Genomic DNA, 21,144 nt, shown 5'->3' on the forward strand with positions numbered 1-21,144 from the left:
TCCCTCGGATCTGCCAGTTGCGCAGGTGAAATGCGTACCTCTTCCTGAACACCTCCAGGTGGTTTCGCATCAATGTGAGGCCCCGCTGAATCACCATCAGGCAGGTCTCAGGCTCCTAGAGTAGTAAAAAGTTTCTCATTTTATCATAACGGAACTGCTGAAAGAACATGTGTACAAATGTGAACATCTTGAACATTATTACCAAATTACAAAAAAAAATTACACCAGCACCAAGCCACAATATCCTAATGAAAAACACGTCCAATGCTTTATCTAAGCAAAATTTCTCTTTAATAGGAAGTTATTTCCATAAATTCAGTGAAAACTACTTCTCCCTCAACTCATTAAAAACTCAGGAAAAGTTTGACTTTGAACAAAGTCTCATCCCTGGTCTCCAATGAATTAATAAACAGTTACTACCTGTTGGACTTTTTTGAGCCTACAAAGCAGGCTGTGTACAAACTCTTGTGTTAATAATTTTAATAACTGATATAAACTTGTTCTTGTTTCTACCCAACAACCATACCTGTTGGACATTATCCAGCGCGCGTACCAAGCTGCCCATGCATCTGTGAACGAATTCCTCCTCCTTCTCCAGCACACCATTTCCAAACCCGATGTAGTAGCCATTCACATATTGGATTGCTGCAACACTCACGTCCGAGTTCAACGCACGCAGGGCAATCTCCCATAACTGCTCCATGCCACTTATCTGTCAAGGACGAGTAGTATGTCTTAAGTTAATCTATTTTAGTACAGTCAAGTATCCATTCCATCCTTCAGGTCTGTTTTTAATTCATTTTCTATCCTTGGGTATGCTTTGTGAGAAATGCTGTAAGTAATTTCCATACTCATTTTTTTCAGATATGGTTAACAAAACTAAAAGTATCTTTCATTGATATGTTTTTCAAATATAGTTGCAGACCCAAGCATATTCTACCCTCTCTTTTAAGTTTAAAACCCCTGAAAATTTGAATATCAATAGTTTACAGCTTACATATACTACTTAAACAATTAACAACTTAAATATACCACTTGAATAGTTTATGTCTATAATTAAACTAGTCAGACATACATGTATAACATACACAGCATATCATTCCAACTAAACTCACCTTGTCCTCTGGGAGGGTATTATCACTTGAGGCGTTGGCAATGCGGGAGAGATTGGACAGCTGCTGGAACAGTGTCAACCCTATCATGCTCATTGATTCTGGGCGAAGGCCTGGCATCTGATATGAAAACAAGGAACATATATATGAGATTATAACAATGACTGGCCAACAAAATTCATACAAAGTTTAGAAGTAATAGTATCATTTCTTCCTAGCTTGACAGATCTCTCGATACAAGCATGACATTCGGTGTATAAAGTACATAAAGGAGGAAGAGTTTCTAACCTAATTCATGGCAGACCACACCCTGATGACAATCCAAGGGCATAACTCAAGAATTATTATTGAAGCAATGTGTGAATTGTTATTGGTAGCATGAGTACACAGTTTCACGTTTATATCTTAAGTGGTATTTGTGTTATGGTCAAACCAAAGTTACAAAAAATAGTGTGCGTCTAACAGAGTCAACCACAACAAGGCTATCACTTTGCAGAGTTATCAGTTCAAGAATCATCCCTTAACATACCTTCTCCAAAAAGAGGTGTTTAAATGTGTCAAGGCCTAGGGCGTGATGGTCTTTACTCTTTGCCTGGTTGAGGACCCAGTTAAGCCAGTCGTCACAACACTTTGCATCAGTGGCTAGGCATGACCATAAGGTGTCTACTTGGTCCAGGTTTAGGCCTGGAACATGGTTATGAAGAGTTATCAGTATGACATTGTTGAAACTATGAAACATTTATTTGCATGTTCCGTTTTTATTACAAAATGGTGTTTGCCACCTAAAATAGCTGAACTTAATGCACCAGTCAATTGTAAACACGGCCCCTCCAGGTCCGGGGGTATACCGGGGATAGCCGAGGAAAAGGGCCGTGTTTTTACCTTCCAGGTGGCCCCGCAGTGCCGGGTGAATGCGGTGGTTTTTTCCTCGCGCCCAAAATAGCGAGGAATTGGCCTTACCAAGGTCCCTTGGGTGGGGGCATTTAGCGGGGATTTTACCAGCAGTTCGTCCCCGGGCGGGGATTTTACCCGGGGTTGGCTGGACCGAAAGTCAAAGTCCCGGCTATTCCCCGGAACCTGGGGGGGGGCCGTGGTTACAATTGACTGGTGCATAACTATTAAACCATTTTAAAAGGAAATCACTGCAAATACACATTTTTCAGATGTCAATAACTGAACTGGCAAAGATATGATTAAGTAAAAAAAAAAAACGCTCTAGTTTCCCAAATAGTGAAAGGTTGCAGAGAAATTTACTTTAATACTCAAATGTACCTTTAGTCCTCAATATTAGGGTAAAACTTACGGAAGTTGTCTGTGGAGCAGGTGGAGGAGAAAACTCCGGCCAGGAACATGAGTCGCACCTGGACTTCATCCTTGTGACTGTACCTGGAGATATATAACACAAAGGGTAGGTTGCTTAAGCTGTTTGCTCCGTAATACTCCGTAGCAGCTCATGTGCAACAGCACAATTGAAGGGGTCAATTCACGTTCCAGTTCCACAGACGAAGGCTGGCTATCTAAGGCTGTCAGAGACCTGTCGTTCTATGTAAGGGGGTCAACAGCCCTTCATTATTCCCAGTGACGAAACCTTAGCAGGCTTGCGGAGGACTAAAATGGTGTTGCATAGAAGATCTCAATCTATCTGAATTGAACTCTTTAACCATGTGGACTTTAAGAAGGCATGGTTTAACCTTCCTTGCTCATTTTTAATTGCTTTGTTTAAAAGGCAGACCATTTCCTTTGTTAAGTAATGCTCTTCTGTGGTCCAGCTGAATAGGACTCTTGTCTTTACAACTTGTTCAAGATTGTTTAAAAAGTTACATGAACGTGTGTATACGATATGACTTTCCCAGTCTGACAGTGATATGAAGGCTGTTGCTTTCATACAGGTATTGGTATGCAGAACATACCATTATATACATGTAAGTTATGAGTTTTGCACTGTTCAAGTCTTAATGGCAAGATATACATAGTTTACAGACCATATCAAATCTGAATGATCTGAAGTTCAATATTTGAATACATATATGATGGTTCATTCTAAACACTCCTTGCTTTTTTCCTGAATCAATATAAATATGAACAAAAAGTTTAACATTCAGTTGAGTCATTAGACTCTTCCCTTTAAAAGTAACTTAAAGGGGTGAGATACAAGCTGTGAGTGTTGGAGTGGGATAGATGTCCACAATTCATTTAAAAGGTTGTGGGTTTGAGTCCCACCAGGGGAACATCCTACTCAAAAAGAACACCCAAGTACTAATTACTACCACAGAAATGGACAGCATATCAGTTCACAGCTGTCTTTACAATTAAGCTCAAATAAAAGACTGTACATTGCTTCATTTTGAGACTTTTTTTGTCACATATCATTCAAGGCAGCAGATTTGAATCATAACAAAATATTCAAATTCAATGTTAACTCTAAGAAAATGACCAAACTAGGCAATCCCTAAAAAGCACCTAGCAATCTGGAGTAGTGTATACTGAGATAAGTTTACTCACAGTGAGGTGCTTGGAGTTCCATGCTGGCGATAAGTTTCAGTGTAGTGACCGAGGTCAACAAAGAAGTGATCCATCATGCGGAACTCACGCTCCGCCCACTGGGTTATCGTGTGACAGCTGTATTCACTGCGATACTGCTGGAACGAGTAGATGATCTTCGGCAACAAGCGTAGAGACACTACAACTGATCTGAAAATGAACACAATTTATTAAACTTTCCTCCAAGATATTAAGCTTGAATTTGGATGAACAAGCCTGAATGATTACATTTTTTTATTTGCCTTTGTAAATTGCAATAAGAATGGATATGGCCATTTCACTGATGCAGGGCCGAGATCATTGCACTAATTTTGACCAGGAAAGAATACAGATTGAATTTGTGCCCAAAACGAATATATATACTCCAGGTTAAGCATCCCAATAATGTTACCATTAATGTCAGCTTGCCACAAATTTATTCTTAGGTTATTTATATACAGTCCTTGCTACAGAGGATAGAAATACAAGAAGGAAAAACAAATAAATGGAACTATAAAAAACAAAACTTCAGTAAGAATTACCTGTGGTTTGCAAGGTTTTCGATGCATGCCTCTATGAACTTTTTCTTGATGCGTCTGTCCGTACACACACACACTAGACTATGTAGAACCTTCTCTGCATCTACAGCTAAACCTTCTGGTAAAAGGGGCTGAAACAATGTAAGAATTTATTAGCATCATTGTTTCATCAATTTGTGATTTTCACTACCAAAGACTTTATGACCATATAGTGATAACGTACACAGCTTCAATACAGGACCCACTGCTTCTCTGTATTTCTAAGTTGATTGTGTGTCATATTCATCAAACTGTCATTCATAATGATGGGACTTTGTTCGCACAAATGCCACTGTCAACATCAGTAACACACTCCAAGTAAATATCTTCAAAAGTTGCTACATAATGCGCAACATGAAAAAATAACACTATGCTAAAGATAATAACAACAATACAAAAACTTTGACAATACCCATATTTTTTTGTAAAAACTTAACAGTCAACTTAAAAATCAACAATCATTTAATATCTAATGTAGAATGTTTTAGTTTCTCATGGCCCTCCTTTCTGGACTTGATGGTTTTGGCCAAGTTTGCAAGGTTTAAAATTTGCAACTACATCATTTAGGAATTGGAACACATCAGTAAACTGTTACTTCAGTAGATTTAAAATTCAACTACTGATGGATTGGCAAATAACCACAAAAATCTAAGTTGTTTAACCTTTGCTAAATTTGATTGATTTGCAGTACTTACAGCCTTATCATCTTGTACGAGGTCCCACAGCAGAGTATTTCCCAGTTTACACACATCTTCAAAATTGAAGTCGGCGCATGTGGCCACTGTACTGCTGTGAACTAGGGGCTCCTTCTGGCTGGGACGCTGGCTCATCACTGAAAGGGGAAAGAGGGAATACAGATATTTAACATTGAGCCAGTGTTTTTTAAAAGCTAAATGTTGACAACAATAACATCATATGTTTGAAATATAAATAGTGATGTTCTGATGATCTATTATATTAAAAAAAATTGATGAGTTTGGCCTTACTTAATTCGACGACAATTTATTGTATTTGGTTATTATCGACCATTTTTTTTTCTCTCGTAATTTGCTTTCGTATAATTGCCGCCCATTTCCTCATTTATACATTCAGAAGTTGTCATAGTTAACAATATGGTTCCCAACACTAACTATAAATCATGAAAACAATATTCATTCCATTGTAAAAAACCTTCCTTACCATGTGGCATATGTGTGTGGTACATTGACGCCATTGATGACAGGTGTCCGAAGTGATGGGCATGTGCATTGATCTGCGACAGCTCATCATCACTGAGGAGATCCTCACCATCAAAGTCAGCCATGTTTTTCTCCGACTTATTACTGAGTCGCGAACTGTGGCAGCTTCCCTCATCAGCACTCCTCATCTCCTCACTGCGGTACCCAGCTCTGGGAAAAAAACAAAATACAATATCTGCACTTGGATCCCAGCTCTGGAAAACAACAAAATACGATCTCCTCACTGTGGTACCCAGCTCCGGGAAACAACAAAATACAATCTTCTCACTGCGGTACCCAGCTCTTGGAAACAACAAGCTCTCTACTATCTGTTATTAATTAAACTATATAGATCATTAGTTATACTTTGACCTGAAAATGTGTCTGATTTTACCTCCATCATGATAGTACTTGAAGTATATAGCTAATTCAATTAATAACAGCCAGATAAAAACTAACATTTAAATCTGAATGGATGGACCTGGTGTTTTGCATATATGTTCAATGTCATATCTTAATTTGACAGCAGTATTTTTGCCTATTAATGGTTAACAATTTTGGTACATGCCTTAGTTCAATTTTTTCATTCACCAGATAAATTACCCTTTTGCTTTGCATTTATTGATGTTGATGTCACTTATTTTACACTAGCCCATATATACCGTATGTCTATCCAAAAATAGGGATGTATTCATAAGGCATCATGAAGTATGAAATTAATGGAATTTACTGGTTTTGGAGTATTTTGGATCCCTTTTACCCTTTTTAAATAAAATATTCACATGCACATATTACCTACATGTATCTCCATATTTGCTTACTTAGTTGAAAATTGATCTAAGTTTTATAAATATTGCTCCTTGGCACAGCGATTGTATAGACATTGATGATATGCTAGGTCAATCATTTAATCAATAATTGGAGAAACAGTATGGTTTGGGTATTCTGCATTACATCAATGTACTTAACAGTCCTGTAACGGTAGTTACTCCCTCCTTACCCTGTGTGTCTGTGTCTTTTCCTGGTCTTGGTGATGTGTGTACAGTCATAGACCTCTGTATCTTCATGGCTGGCTACTGTCTTCCCCTTGTTAGCGTCTATTGGACTGTCAGATAATGTCACATCAGACTCCTGCAATAATGGGATAAATCAGATGGGGAAAGAACTTGACTTTCCACAAACGCATAACAGAAAAGTCTTTAATGCTCACATCACTGTCATTTAATGTAATTTCAACCAAATAAATACTGCTTTTTTATAGGTTGATATCTGCCAATATACTTCTGTGTCTATAAGCTCATGTCCCTTCCTTCTTAACAACTGCCAATGGCATGAAGAATATTATAGGCTAACACTTACATAGACTATCAGTGACTGACGTTTCACCATGGGGGTCATGTTATATTTGGATGTGGTTGCAGCCCTTTATGTTAATGGAGTCATGGAAAATTTGAATTTCAAGGATATCTATGTCAATCAAGGACCAACCTACTGTGAAGAAAGCTTTAGTACGTGTCCACACATCAATGGCACTAGGTGTACTTTTTAAAAGCCATGCAAGCAAAACATGTAAGTTTTCAACAATTTTCAGATTTAATCTTTTTTGCAAAAAAAAATGGAAGTGTTCCTACATAATTATGAGCAAATTTTGAGCTTTTTGACCAACAATTGTTAAGATACTCAGAAATTACACAGCCTACTCACATGAGCTTCCACTGGAGACTGCGGGTGGGAATGTTTGTCCTGTACAACAGTCGGCACATTGCCTGGTTTGACCAGCGTGACTCTCTTGGTGCTTGTATCTCCCCGTTTTCCTCGTTGCTGCTGTTGCTTCCGACGTATCTCCAATTGCTTCTTGTGTCGAAGAGCTAACTGTTGGGCCTATGTAAGGAATAAAAAATGAATAAAGAAATGCCCTATACAAGGAAACATGAGTTCAGTTAGCTTATATTCATAGCAATTTTGTAGATGAAGTCATCAACAGCTGGTTGTGATTGCTTCAAATACTTGGTAGACTATGTCCTGTATTAGTTACCAGTCTAGCTAAAACAGTTCCTTGTTTTTCTTGTATGTGTGTCTTGGACTCTTTTTCATCTTCATTTCTCACTATACACTTTATCATTGATCCTAGTCTGTTGTGCTACCATACATGATGCTGGTACTCATCTAGTACACTATACACTACCTGGTATATCCAGGCCTGTTAGGCTAGCATACATGTTGTTTGTATTTCTATAGCACACTACACACTACCTAGAAGATCATGGCCTGTTGTGCTAGCCCACTAGTTGTTGGTACTCCTATGGTACACTAAACACTACCTCGTAGATCCTGGCCTGTTGTTCGAGCAAATCTTGCTGGTACTCTTCCTCATCATCCTCATACTCAGATTCCTCGTCACTGTGTTCCTCCACAACGGTTCCCTTCATACCCTACAATGATTAAGGAATCCGACCCACAATTAAGCTAGTTCTCTAATACCTCCATTGACAATATAGTTCAATTTTGATGTTTAGTGACCCCATATAATTTTCGTATCAATTGGAAGGTAATTACTTGCTGATACCTTACAATAAATAACCCTAAACATGTCGGAATCCTTAACACAGTTACACCTATAAGCAGTATTTGCCAAATACTTGGAGGAGAAAATTGCATGCCATGCAATTGCAACTGCTCTTTTATGCTACTTTTAACTTTTCATTCTCTTTTCAGTATGGTTTTAAAGATAACCATCGCCATTTTCACGAAAAAAAATTTTTTGTCACTGTCAACAAACATGGTGGCTGAAAATGCTGGACGATTTTGACATTTTTCCTATGCGTCTTTTAACCAAAAACATAGATCAAAAGTTTTTTTCTCGGAATTTTCACAGATTTTTTTCCCTGCGTCTAATACCCCCTATCGTCTTATACCCAGTCATTTACGGTAATTCAGAACATTTCTGTTGACCTCGATTGTTGTTATGTTGAAAGTATTATCTTTTACGTTTGAGAGGAAACAGAAGAAAACCCTCGGAAGAGAGGTAGAATGACAAAAATTTATTAAATGTTTACCACTGTATACTTCATCCACAGTTACACAAACTCATTACTAAGCATGTTTAAGCGTGCCAGCCCTCTTACCTTATATTTAGAATGTTTAATGACCTCCTCCTCCTCATCAGAGTCAAGAAAATCAGATTCAGCATCTTCGTCCATTTCATCCGAGGTGTCCGCCTCAACATGTGCATGTTTGTGCACATGATGCCCATGGTGTTTGTGGGCTCGATGAAGTTCTAGGGCTGCCTGCTGCTGATAGGCCTGTCAACGTAGAGGAGGATTATTGTAAAACACAATTCAATTATTTTTTTAATCCATATATCAGTGGTTGTTAAATATGATCTTGAGAATTCCTTTGAATTCATGCATGTTTACAACAATATTATTCCCTTTAAACCATTTGAAGATCAACTTTCCCTAACCATGAGCTCCTAGTCAAACCTCACACCACAATATTTAACTAGAAGAATCGTATGCAACAAAACCAGGGTTTTCATAAGGACATTAAGAAATAATAGCCAATCAATTTCTTGTATGAGCAGAATCCTTTCTCTTTACTTTTATGAAAAAGAAACACAACTGAAAAATAATTGAGTAAAGTATCTTTTGTGTTTAATTTCGGTGCAAAATTCAGACCCAGTTTCATGACCTTGATCTTTAACCCCCCCCAACCCCCTCAAAAGCAATCCCAAGCCAGCTCTTTACATAAGTTACCTACACACCAAGTTTCATCATTATCCATCAATCCTAAAGTTATTTGACGGAAACCATGTTTCTGTAAATAATAATGACCTTGACCCCACCCACTCAAAAGCTACCTACACTAGTTTTATCACTATCCATCAATCCTAACTGAAGTTATTGGGCGATTTTCAAATTTTTAATAACAGTGACTTTGACCCTAACTCCCTCAAAAACAATCCCAAGCTAGCCCTTCACATAAGCTACCTACACATCATTTAATTAATAGCCATTGATCTTAACTGAAGTTATAGGTCGGAATCCATTTTTCTATTTTTAGTAACCTTGATCTAGACCATGTCAATAGCAATCCCAAGTTGCTCTTCACATAAACTACCTATACACTAAGTTTCATCACTATCAATACATACTTAAGTTATTGGGTGGAAACCATTTTTCTATTTTTACTAACAATGACCATGACCTTGATCCTGTTTCCATTTTAGCAAGAGCAATGTTGATTGCTCTGCCGTTGCCTTTTGTCATGGTTAACACATGTCTTCAAATCAAAGTACAAACATAAACCACTCACCCCAAGGTCTATCCCCTCCAGACCTTCACTGGACTCGTCCGACTCCATCTCCTCGCTTTCACTTTCTCCACTCTCCCCCTCCTCCTCCCCGTGGAGCTCGTGGTGAGCGTGGCCAGAGGGTGTGTGACCATGATGACAGCCACATCCCTCAGCATCCTCCTCGTGCAGTTCATGGTGGGCATGTCTTCCCCCAGGAGGTGGGCTATGGTGACAACAGCCACACCCCTCCCCTGACATGACTTCATCATCGTGGTTGGTTGTCTCCTCTGGAAATGTCAGTTGTGTGTATAATTATACTCAACATAAAAGCTTTAAAATCAAGTTGATCAATTACGCATGCAAACATGTAAAGATGGACAAACAAAAAGAACACAAGCAAATGCCAGAATTTGATAAATCAGGACCTTTGTCGAGGTACAATTGTCACAAACATATTTCCAACAAGGTGTGGGCATTAAAAAACACAAGTTCTCTATCCACATCACTTTTCATATGCTATTTGTTAAACCAGAGCAAGGATTATAAATCTTCTATTAGATATGTTGAACTATTTCAAATCTGGTACATTTGGAAAATACCCATGAAGATGGTATACAATGTACCAACCATCACTGTCCGCAATGCTGTCCCCCTCCTCTGAATGGCTTTCAGACTGTCGAGGGCGCCTCAGCCTCTGTCGGCCCTCTCCTGGGCCAGAACTATCCCCACCCTCAGGAGTGCCAGGCTCCTGTAACAGTTCATCGAGTTAAACTACTGTATAGCCGTGTAAGGTATTTGCTTCTAATTGTTTCATTTTCTTTTTGTTGTTGTAGAAACAACATTTAGGATTCCTTAAAATTTAACACTCGATGCTTCATTGCCTTCCTTTACATCATCTTTATGTTTTTCCCCCAAATGTTCACTGCATCTAGCTTGTTTGATTTAATTTCAATGACATGGGAAGATACTGCAGTAACTATAACTTATACCCTACCTTTCTATGAACTTCCCCAACTTCATGTTTACCATCACAAGACAACTTGGATTTCTCTGAAAAACAAATCAATTCTTTATCCTATTCATCTGCTATATTCAACTGCAATTATTTTATATTTTTCTCTAAGAATAAATGGATCTCAGGTCATTACCCTAGTTTTCTGGTTTTAATTTTTATCAGGTATAGTTGCATTGATAGTTTTTAAAGCTTTGAAGATCTGAAAAAACTATATGAGCAATGACTATAATCATTGAATCGAAATAGCATGGTCTTACCACAGTTGGAGGTTTCAGAGTTTTGTATCTGTCGGAAGCCCTGTTGTGGGGAGATTAGTGATGGTTGGTTCTGGGATGTGGCACACACGTTCCATACACACTTGATGAGTGCACTCGCAAGGTACAGTGTCTAAAAACAATATGAATTGATATATGTTAACTTTTTCTCAATATTAGGATGACAGTTAGGATTTCTTTTCTGCTTGAGGTTAATAAACAGTTCAATGTGACAAAAATTTGCATAATGGTTAACTGATGACAAATTTTTTAAACTGGTAAAATAATCAATAGTTTACTTTATGATGTCATTCAGTTAACTTACAGCTAGTCTTTACCTTGCATTATGTAGGGTTGAATGGTAGGAAACAAACAGCCTGATTGTCAATGGATGACCTTTGTAGGGGAATTCATGTGACAAACATTGGTTTGAAAAATCATATCATAGACTAGTACATGAATGTCAAGGCTCTGAGTTAATGCTTCCCTTTTCTTTCATGCAAGGTGTCTATGGGATGTAAACTCCATGCAAGACACTAGATAAAACTTCTCCCTCCCATCAACTTCATAATTTGCCAATAAGACCAATTAGAATTGGTATGAGCCATTTTTCCCATGCTGGATACGAAAATAGCTCAAGGTGCTGGATAGACGAAGTTTCAGGTTCTTTACAGGTTAAAATAAGATAACCTTACAACTGCAGGACTAGGTGTGAGAAGTGAATCTTACCGACTCAGTGTGTGCAGCTATGTCCATGCTGGATACGAGACGTAGAAGATGCTGGACGGGTGGAAGTTCCAGGTTCTTGATTAGAGGTATCACAGACTCAAACACCTGCTTCCCACAATGCTTCAACTGTAAAAACACGAGATTACTTTCGGTTAAAATTACTAATTAATTTTAGTTCATGACGGCAGCTGTAAGCTATCCATTTGAATCACACTTGTGTCCATTTCCTGGGTAGAAACCAGTAATGGTGCCCCTTTATGAGATGCCAAAAGAATGAACCCCTGGTGGGGCTCAAACCTACATCATTTTTGGTGTGAGGCAGACACAACAAGACCAATCTCACTCTCACAGGCACTTGTTATTCATGTGTTTAGCGTAAATATTTTAATTATGTGTCTTATTTTGCACAAGCTTCAAATCTTGACTATGGGCAAAATGTGATTTTGTGTTCATGCAAATAGTTTTGGCACAACTTTGATTGTAACAAAAGAATTACATGAGTCTAACTGCAACAGTTATGACAATTCCTCAACTTAGTTTCCTTGAATAACAAACAAGCAAAATATTCATAAATCTAACACCAAAGCAACTGTTAATATATTTCTTTAATCTCTCAAAAGATACACTTATTTGACAGTGATTATTCTGATAAAGCAAATATAAGACTTTTGACCACATGTTTTTAAATACTAGACAAACGTGCACTGCATACCTGAGCTGCTGCCCAAATGCAGTCAATGTGTTCATTGGTGATTTGCCCTTCCATAGCCAGGAAATTCAGGATAATCTGGCTCTGCTTGATTAACTGAAACAGACAACAGTTAAGCAATCGTAACATACATGTACAACAGTCAAAGCTCGGTCTTGCATTAACATCTTCAATCTTTTACGCTAGAACACTACAAACAATGTTTAGGAAAAGAAACTATTGAAAATGAATCAAGTCAGTATTTCATTTTCTTGACATGATACACAGGACCTTGAACAAGTCAATAAGTTGACACTATTGCAAATATTAAAATATGAACAGAGAGTGACTCTCTAAATGTGAAGAGCAACAGCCTAACATATAACAGAAATACTGAGTGTATTGTACCTTTCCAACCTTCATATGAGAATATGAGCTGAGTATATGCTCAACAACAACGTCACTCAGAACGACCGTACATTTCTTACCTCAATATGAAGATTTGGGCCAAATATGTGCTCAATTATCTTGCTGTCTATCAGCCACTTTGCAAGCTGTCTTCCTTCCCTGTTAAAAATTTGGATAATTTGTTTTTTATACAAATTGTACTGTTAAACATTAGGATAATTTGTTTTTTTATACATATTTTACTGTTGAACATTTGGATAATTTGTTTTTTATACATATTTTACTGTTAAACATTTGAATTATTTGTTTTTTATACATATTTTATTATCATTGTTCAAATCACACAGGAATATTTTTTACATGTTACTTTCTATGATATTACTAAACGCCATCACTGATTTTTGAAGTGGCCTGACAAGTTCACTTTAAAAACGTAAATATTTGAAATATTATTTTTAATTTAAAAAGCGATATAAAAATATGATATTTTATGTAATCCTAAATGGCCGACAAAGATCTTAAATAATATTGATCAACTTGTTATTTTACCCCTGTTGTGCACCGATATTTGTGCATGCACCTGAAGACCTCATTTCCCCCTGTGACGTATATCTATAAATTTGACAACATGTAAACAGATTGTCATTTATGCTGATTATTAATTGTACAAGATGGATATTTGAAGTTGTTCATAGGTTTTTGACATGCGCTTTTGACAGGCGCTTCTTTATATTGTTTAAATAATCAATTAAGGCTGTGGAAGCGCTAATGAAGGGGTGGCTGGGATTTTTTTATCAGCTAGTTTTAGTTACTTGTCCAATAACGATGAAAGGAAAATTTGATAAATTTTTATAAATGCTTTCTTTATAAATGCTTTTTTATTTTTATTTGTTACGAGTGTTCCTGATTACACTGGGTCTGCAGTCGGAGGCCATATCCACTGCACCATAGTACAGATATTTTCAAAGGTAATTTACAATTGTGGCAGAGTGTGTTAACGTTACAGTTTAAGTTGTTGACATTAAAATGTTTATCTTTACTTTTACAGGTTAAGTAAACATACTTTTGAACAAGTTATCTCTGTTATCAACACTTTTCTCTATCTGGCAGTAGGTAAATAGTAAGCTTCCACGAGTCCTAATGCAACCAGTAAATTATTTCTTTATATGTAAATATAAAAATTCAGAAAACAGACAGGTTGGCTTTAAGGCATCACTCTCAGTCTTAAGAAAAACATTCCCCACCTACTTAACAATTGAAAAAGCCTTTGCTGAGCCACTGAAAACGTGTTGCTGTTGGGTTTTTTATCAGGGACGACCCTAGATAATAATATTTGATGTTACAAGAAACTTTCTTAGGATAAACAAAAAGAGTCAAAGAAAGTCATGGCAATTTTACGCACCTTTCTGCATCCATGAGAGTTTCATTGTTACAGCTATCATTGTACAACGTGATCTGATTCTGAAATATACAGTGCGGCTATCAAATGAAACGAGTCATATACAATGAAAATAGTTTATTTAAGTCATTCTTTTATGTACATGTAAATGAATATCAATGAAAATTAAACCTTAAAATTTCAGTCAATCAAGAGCACCATGTTAACGGAAGTAAAAGGCATATATCATTATATGACAGTCTACCGAATTATACCATAGATAAAATGTTAGGATAAATAATATGCACAGAAAAAATAAAATTTTATTTTCAAAAAATAAATTTAAAGAGCTTTCTGAAATCAACCCAAAATGGCCTTATTTAAAAATTGTAATCATAATCTGAGGAGAATAATCGCATACAACCTACAATAATATTTGGTTCACAAAAATACATTCATTTCAAACATAGTGAAAACCTGTATGAATACAGTCATGTAAGTGAAATCAATGTGAAGCTCATTTGTGCAAAAGTTAAATAGCATACAAGCAAACATCAACATTTTTGAAGTCAGTGAACTACATACATTTATCTGGTTAATTCCCGCCAGTCTTATCGTCAACGTTGAACATGTGAAATATTTGAACGCGAGGTCGAGTCCGTCCCGGTCAAACTGGAAGTGGGTCTCGAGTGGTTCCTTCACTGCCGCCCACATCAGGTCTGTCATGTTGCGGTTTCCTGCCATACGCAGGTCCTTATCTGATAGTTTGCACATATATCTGAGAAAGAAAAAGGTTTAATTGACATTTTTCACAGAAATAAAACACTATTCTATTCACAATTTATGTTGTGACAGTGTCCTTTCATTGGGCTATTCTTGTCTGATGTTTGTGAAAATGTACAAAAATGAGTGTGAAATAACAATTTCTAGATACATTGTAGGGTTTTAGTCAGGTTTTCAAAAGTGTGGGGTAGTGCAGAAAAGGGACAGGGTGCTAAAGAAGAAAAGGACTCATGTTGCCAGGCTGTTAAGAATTCAAATATTATGAATTTCAATGAAAATATAAGGAATTGTGCTTAATTGAAGTTATAGTTTCAACTGCCAAATATTTAAAGCTATATCATTTTTTAAGTTATAATCAAAACAAAAAAGTATTTGATTATCTTAAGCATTTAATTCTACAAAGGCCAAAGGTTGCACATACTGTTCTCCATAAGGGCAAAAGGGTGCTACCAAAAAGGGACAGAGTGTAACACCCTGCCATAACTCTTACGGTAAGCTAAAACCCTAAATTTAAACTAAGTAGCTGCTCTATTACATGTAAACTTATATTCTTTTTTCTACATATTTATAATGTTGTTTTTTTCCAGAATATATGCCCATTTCCATTGTTACTGGTGGTTGGCTGGTATTTTGATGACTTACAAAGTAGCACTATCTAAACCAGCAGTGAACTAGTTGCGACAGATGATTAAAGTACATGTTCATGTATACCTTATCACAGCTGTTCTAAGTGGAACAATGTATTGCATCACAGTTGGTATGTTCATCCATAGACGTAGCTGAAAAATATAAAAAATTTGATCTTACCATTAATTATAAAGGTCACTTTTATAGTATTCTATATTTGCGAGTGTACTTTGTCATATGAGGGATAAGTTCTGGCCACTGGGCTTGTCGCTGTAGTATTTAGTTGTATCATAAATGAGAAATCATGAACATAATTTTACTTTTACATCTTTAAAACATGGACAAATAATGTAGACATTGGTGGAAGGGGGAGGACGGTTTGTTTGTGTCCTATCCCCAGTCTACAGTCTACAATATTGGTCTTAAGAGGAAAAAAAACCCATGTTTTAGAGGGTAATACATCAAAAAGAAATAATATTGTGTAAGATGTGAATTAAATTAAAGTACTTACATTTGCAATCAGATTTATAAGTGTGTGAGCAAAGTTGAATGGCAGGGTCTCCGGGGACGCCTTCTCGAAGCAGAGTTTGAGAGCACCGATGCCGTTCGTATCACAAAAGAAACACACATTGCGCAACAGGAACAAGGGAACCTCAGGATCCTGAGATAAACATTTAACTTAACATGTATGTAGGCAATAAACAGCTCATTAGTATTGTCTGTATCAGTGTATATATTATTTATACTTTGAGATGTACAGCATTGTTACACTGAGATTAGAAAGTTTTTGTCAAAATATGACAGATTCAAAGTTGACCATGATAGATACTTGTATATTTATGCATGTGATTGTACTTACAGACACTTCACAGTAATTGTTCAATGCACTTGTCTCTTGCTGGGACAGTTCCTGAAATAGACAAATAGGTCATGAATAGGTGTAATAACTTGCTCACTAAGTTAATATTATAATCATTATTAACATTAGCAAACATTTCACATATTTCACATGTACCGCACGTACAAACTCATTATTGTAAAGAATAAAACAGATTTTTTTTACTTTTTTCATACATGAACCAATATATAAATGTAACCCATTAAAGTATAGTATGCGTGGAAAAAGCAATAAGACTATTGCTAGGGCTATTCCATTGTTAAACCCACCCAAGGCAGGTAAAATGCATAAATTCTATAAGGAGAGGTTTCAGTTTGTATTTGCTACACCAAGTTTAACAAAATATTTGTTGAATTGATATCCCCTGCCTACTTAGGCAAAGTAGATAAAATGAAAATCAAGCGTCACTGAAATATTCCAACCGAAACATGAAATACTACTGCAGAGTGATGAACCTTTGGTTAAGCAGGGGATAAAAAGATGGGGATGGCCCAATTAAAAAGTGCCCTTCTTGTGTGGGTCGTATGTTAAAATGGAATATTTAGCCCGTACTGTAATCTTAATTTTCATGCTAACATAAATGCAAAACTTAAAATTAACACAATGATGACATGATTACGATTTCTTTTATACGATCTTTCACTAATTTACATTAACATCGAGAAGAGCTTGAATTCATAAAAAACCTACTGCTTACCTCGAGTGACGAATGCACAACATGTTTGTAGGCTATGTATGAGGGGAAGTTCATGAGGAACACTTTAGTTATGAACTGCAGGAGTTTATCTTTCTCATCCATTGTCCAGTCATCTCTCTCCTCTTCCTCCTCCTCTCTATCCATTGGTTGATCATCAACCCCACTCCCGGCCTCTTCTCCCGTCAGCTGCTTCTCCTTATCCGGCTCCTTCTTGTCATCTATTGCGCTTTCTTTGTCTACTGAAGTTGAAATTAACATAAGAAGACCTGTGACAAGAAGGTACAAAATGCCCCAAAAGACATAGTGAATAAGATAATATCTATAGTACATGGCAGTCATTTAAATAAGACTTTTGTATAAATAAGCCGAATAATTAAACTTTTGGTTGGTATAAATAATTTAACAAGCCAGGCTATTTACTACCCATAATTTGAGCCAGTCTGAAGAGCATTTTACTAGGGCTGGGCCTGCAGGCTTGTGCTAATTTTTTTACCATAGTTCATGGTAAAAAATCAACGATTTATTAAGAACTTATCACATTTTTGTTACTGGGTATGTGCAAGTTGTATAAATTTAGAAAAGCAATCTTGCATATCCATGGATCACACTAGCACTTCTTCAGAATTTTGCCAGCTTGCTTTGGTTCAATTTCTTGCTAAAATCATTTTCTAAATCATTTTTTTTTCAGAGAGTTTTAAATAAAACTGCAAATTAAACATTAGTGAATAGAATGTTAGGTTTTAGCGAAGGAGTTAGCGTAGGGTGCTGCACCCTGTCCTTTTTTGGAAGAATTCTTTTGCCCTCATGGATACCAGAATGTTCACCCTCCTGACAATCAAATATTTCTTTTGTTTTGATTAAAACTTTAAGTATGATTATGAATTCAAACAAACTTCACATATTTGGTAGTTGAAACCTTATACTGTGAAAACATAAATATTTAAGGGACATTATTTTTTGTGGATTTCGTGGGTTGGTTTATCGATGAATTCAAGATACCAATGAAAATTTGATCTTTAATTCTAAAATCATGCTGTCTATGTGAAAGGGTATACATGTATTCACATGAATATACATGATGGTGATATACAACTTTTAAGTACCTAATCATTGTGTGATAATATCACTATTAATATGTTTTATATTATTTAACGTCAATGATAATAAATTAAAGTCAATTATTAGAAATGCATTCAATTTTTTTCAAATGACATTGCTGCAACATAATAACAAGCTGATTATCAACCTCCCGTGCAATACATATAAAACATGCTGATTATTAACTTCGTGTGTTTGCACGCCATCACTTGACTTTGTTTCTTAAATCAAGTAGTTTATTTCTGAGCTGCATTAATATAAAATGCACAGATTACGAGTTAACGTAAAATAATAATTTATTGAATGAAATTCAGGTGAAATTGATATAGAAATATGAGCTACATATTAACATGAATAATTATCAACAAGTAATACAATACTAAGCACTATAAATATGAGAACAGAACATGGACACATTTACAGTACATGAAGTCGCCCTTAATGTTGTTCTTCCGGCCTTCCTGTGTCTATATCTTCCTGCTACTGGTATCTTTTATGATTGTTTATTCAAAACCAATTACCCTTAGTGTGTTTTTTCAGTTTGCAAAAACATTTATTTGACATTTAATGGTTTCAGCATTTTATATCCTTGATGTGAGTGCATCTTTTATATTACCAATCAAGCAATAATTGCGCTAACTGGCACATGGTCCCATAGCAGTAAATGTCATAGATGATACATAGCATGAGATTGGCGTATGGTGATTTTGCAGATGATTTACGATCGCAGTTCTGATGAGAAAAAAAAAATCCACAAATTTACGACTTAGTACCAACAAAAAAACCACGAAATTTCAAGCCCTCACATACAAATGATTTCACAGTAATACTTTAAGTAACAATTTCTAACATTTCCTTTGAATACAAATTCAAATCAAATTGCCCAAAACAAAATTTTCTAGCTGGCTAAACCCTACAATGATGTTCCAACATTTGGAATGGAGACAAATTTCAGCCCCAACATTTGGCTGTAAAACCCAAATCATTGTATAGGTACATGTACCTGTTACTGTGCTCGGATCTTCTTTTATCCTCAACTCCTTCTCATTATCCTCTGGCAGGGTTTGAATGAGACGTATGGCCACACTTACAGTGTCTTGAACCATACTGTTCAGTTTCTCAAAGTTTCGGAAATCTTTGAAGCAGCACATACATTGCCTGAAATAATTAAACAATAAATGCAGTTCCTTTTTTAACTGAACTGACCACCAGTATAACCTGTTTCATTAAATATACATGTTTGTAACAATAAAGGCATAAAAGGCACCCAAACACAGCCTTTAAATGAAATGGCTACAGTATTAAAAAGTTACAATTGTTTGTAAAGAGTTAAGTTAGAACTGGTATGTATGTTTTTGAGTAGATTTTAGAATAAGAAACCAGTGAGGAATCATAGTAGCCTTATTACAATTCCAACGAATAAATTAAGAACAAAATAAAAAACAGTTCCATGCAGACCACCAGCAAAGCAACTTCATGAATAGTTTGATTGTTGTTATAACTAAACTACATGATATTGTGGGAATGTACACTTGTAAAATATGACAGTTTTAACAGTTTCAAATAAAAAGTAATAATACCTTTGGGGCCAAAGACATCCAAACAATACAAAAGACAGGATTTCCTTTTTGTCCATATGAAATCCTCCATTCTGACTTCGATAGTCAACTGAAATGACAAATGTCACCATTTAATGCAATGTGAAGAACTTGCTTACAATAATCAAATGAAGTCCCTTAAGTCCCAAGGCAATAGTGCAAGTCAGGGCTCTTATGACTGTGTAAAGCTTTAACTACTACTATTTGCAAACAGATCTAGAATTTGGAGCTTCTGAAGGATTAAATATTGGCCTTTTTAATTTCAAGATTGTCAGTTATTAGCGATAAAGTATCATGTAAAAAAAATCGGCAAAATTTGAACCATAAGACTGAGCTGAAATCTAAAATCACTGATATGTAAATAAAGATCAAAAGTCTATAAAAAGCAAATCTGAGAATCCCAATGTTAACAGTCTGGCGGTCCTAGTGTTGTCAGTAATACAATGACCTTATTAGTGGTGCAATCGCACTGATTGACACGCAAGTTACACAACTGACAAGCATATTTTGCTATTGACAAATAGTGTTTCGCTATTGACGGGCATGTTTGCAATCAGTAGTATATAACAAGATGTATGCATAGAGTATAGCATTAAGTCACAACAGTTTAGTGCAAAGCCATTTTTGTTTACTTTACACCAAATATGCTTTGTATATTGAATATTGTTGCAAATAATTACTATTTAGAAAGAAAGACAAAATTGAACATACAATTTGCTAGGATGACAAGGACATCAGAGCAAACGTCACACATTTTGAATGTGTGCAATGTGGTTTGCAATCAATGTGGAATCGAATTAATCCAGAATATATGACTTGTATTTCTTCAAAATGAAAGAAAATCAATTTTCTTCATTGAAGAGTATTTTCACTTTCATTATGGCTATCCGCCATCTTGGATTAAACCGGAAGTCATTTTTGCGACATTTTTCATTTTCAATTCTTTTTATGACTATTATTGTTCAGTTGAAAATTAAATGGTTAAGATAATAAATAGAGATTTCATTAATGCCGTAATAATATATTATATCCTAAATTCAAGATACTAAATCACAACTTTGTATGTAAGGGACTGTGCCCTACACTACCAAAGGTTATTTACCACTATTACTCTAAACAACTGTAATTATTTAACAATTATCGGAAATCTTAGACCTCGACTTAGAAAGTGTGTAGTAAGGTTCTGTATGTTATCTAATATTCTACAGTGATCCATGCATGATGCACCAAAACGCGTTCCTGACGATTACA

At 36.0% G+C, this 21,144-nt stretch overlaps 1 protein-coding gene across 1 annotated transcript; it reads right to left on the bottom strand.

The window, feature by feature from the left end:
• Position 1: 1 nt before the first annotated feature.
• On the bottom strand, positions 2–20,793 carry LOC128208432 (ubiquitin carboxyl-terminal hydrolase 34-like; the record flags this gene model as incomplete). Its single annotated transcript, XM_052911995.1, has 30 exons — positions 20,605–20,793; positions 19,876–19,963; positions 19,299–19,453; positions 17,198–17,436; positions 16,462–16,512; positions 16,114–16,263; positions 15,687–15,754; positions 14,778–14,970; positions 14,217–14,275; positions 13,364–13,426; positions 12,895–12,973; positions 12,431–12,523; positions 11,719–11,844; positions 10,993–11,122; positions 10,715–10,770; positions 10,348–10,468; positions 9,742–10,007; positions 8,553–8,729; positions 7,749–7,859; positions 7,132–7,308; positions 6,428–6,558; positions 5,390–5,598; positions 4,906–5,042; positions 4,175–4,302; positions 3,615–3,803; positions 2,416–2,498; positions 1,642–1,796; positions 1,116–1,232; positions 527–712; positions 2–115 (listed from the first exon to the last, which is right to left on the bottom strand). Coding segments are annotated over exons 1-30 (3,894 nt in total), but the record flags the coding sequence as incomplete, so codon positions are not given.
• Between the last annotated feature and the right edge of the window lie 351 nt (positions 20,794–21,144).

Source organism: Mya arenaria, chromosome 11, assembly GCF_026914265.1.
Source record: "Mya arenaria isolate MELC-2E11 chromosome 11, ASM2691426v1".
NCBI lineage: Eukaryota > Metazoa > Mollusca > Bivalvia > Myida > Myidae > Mya > Mya arenaria.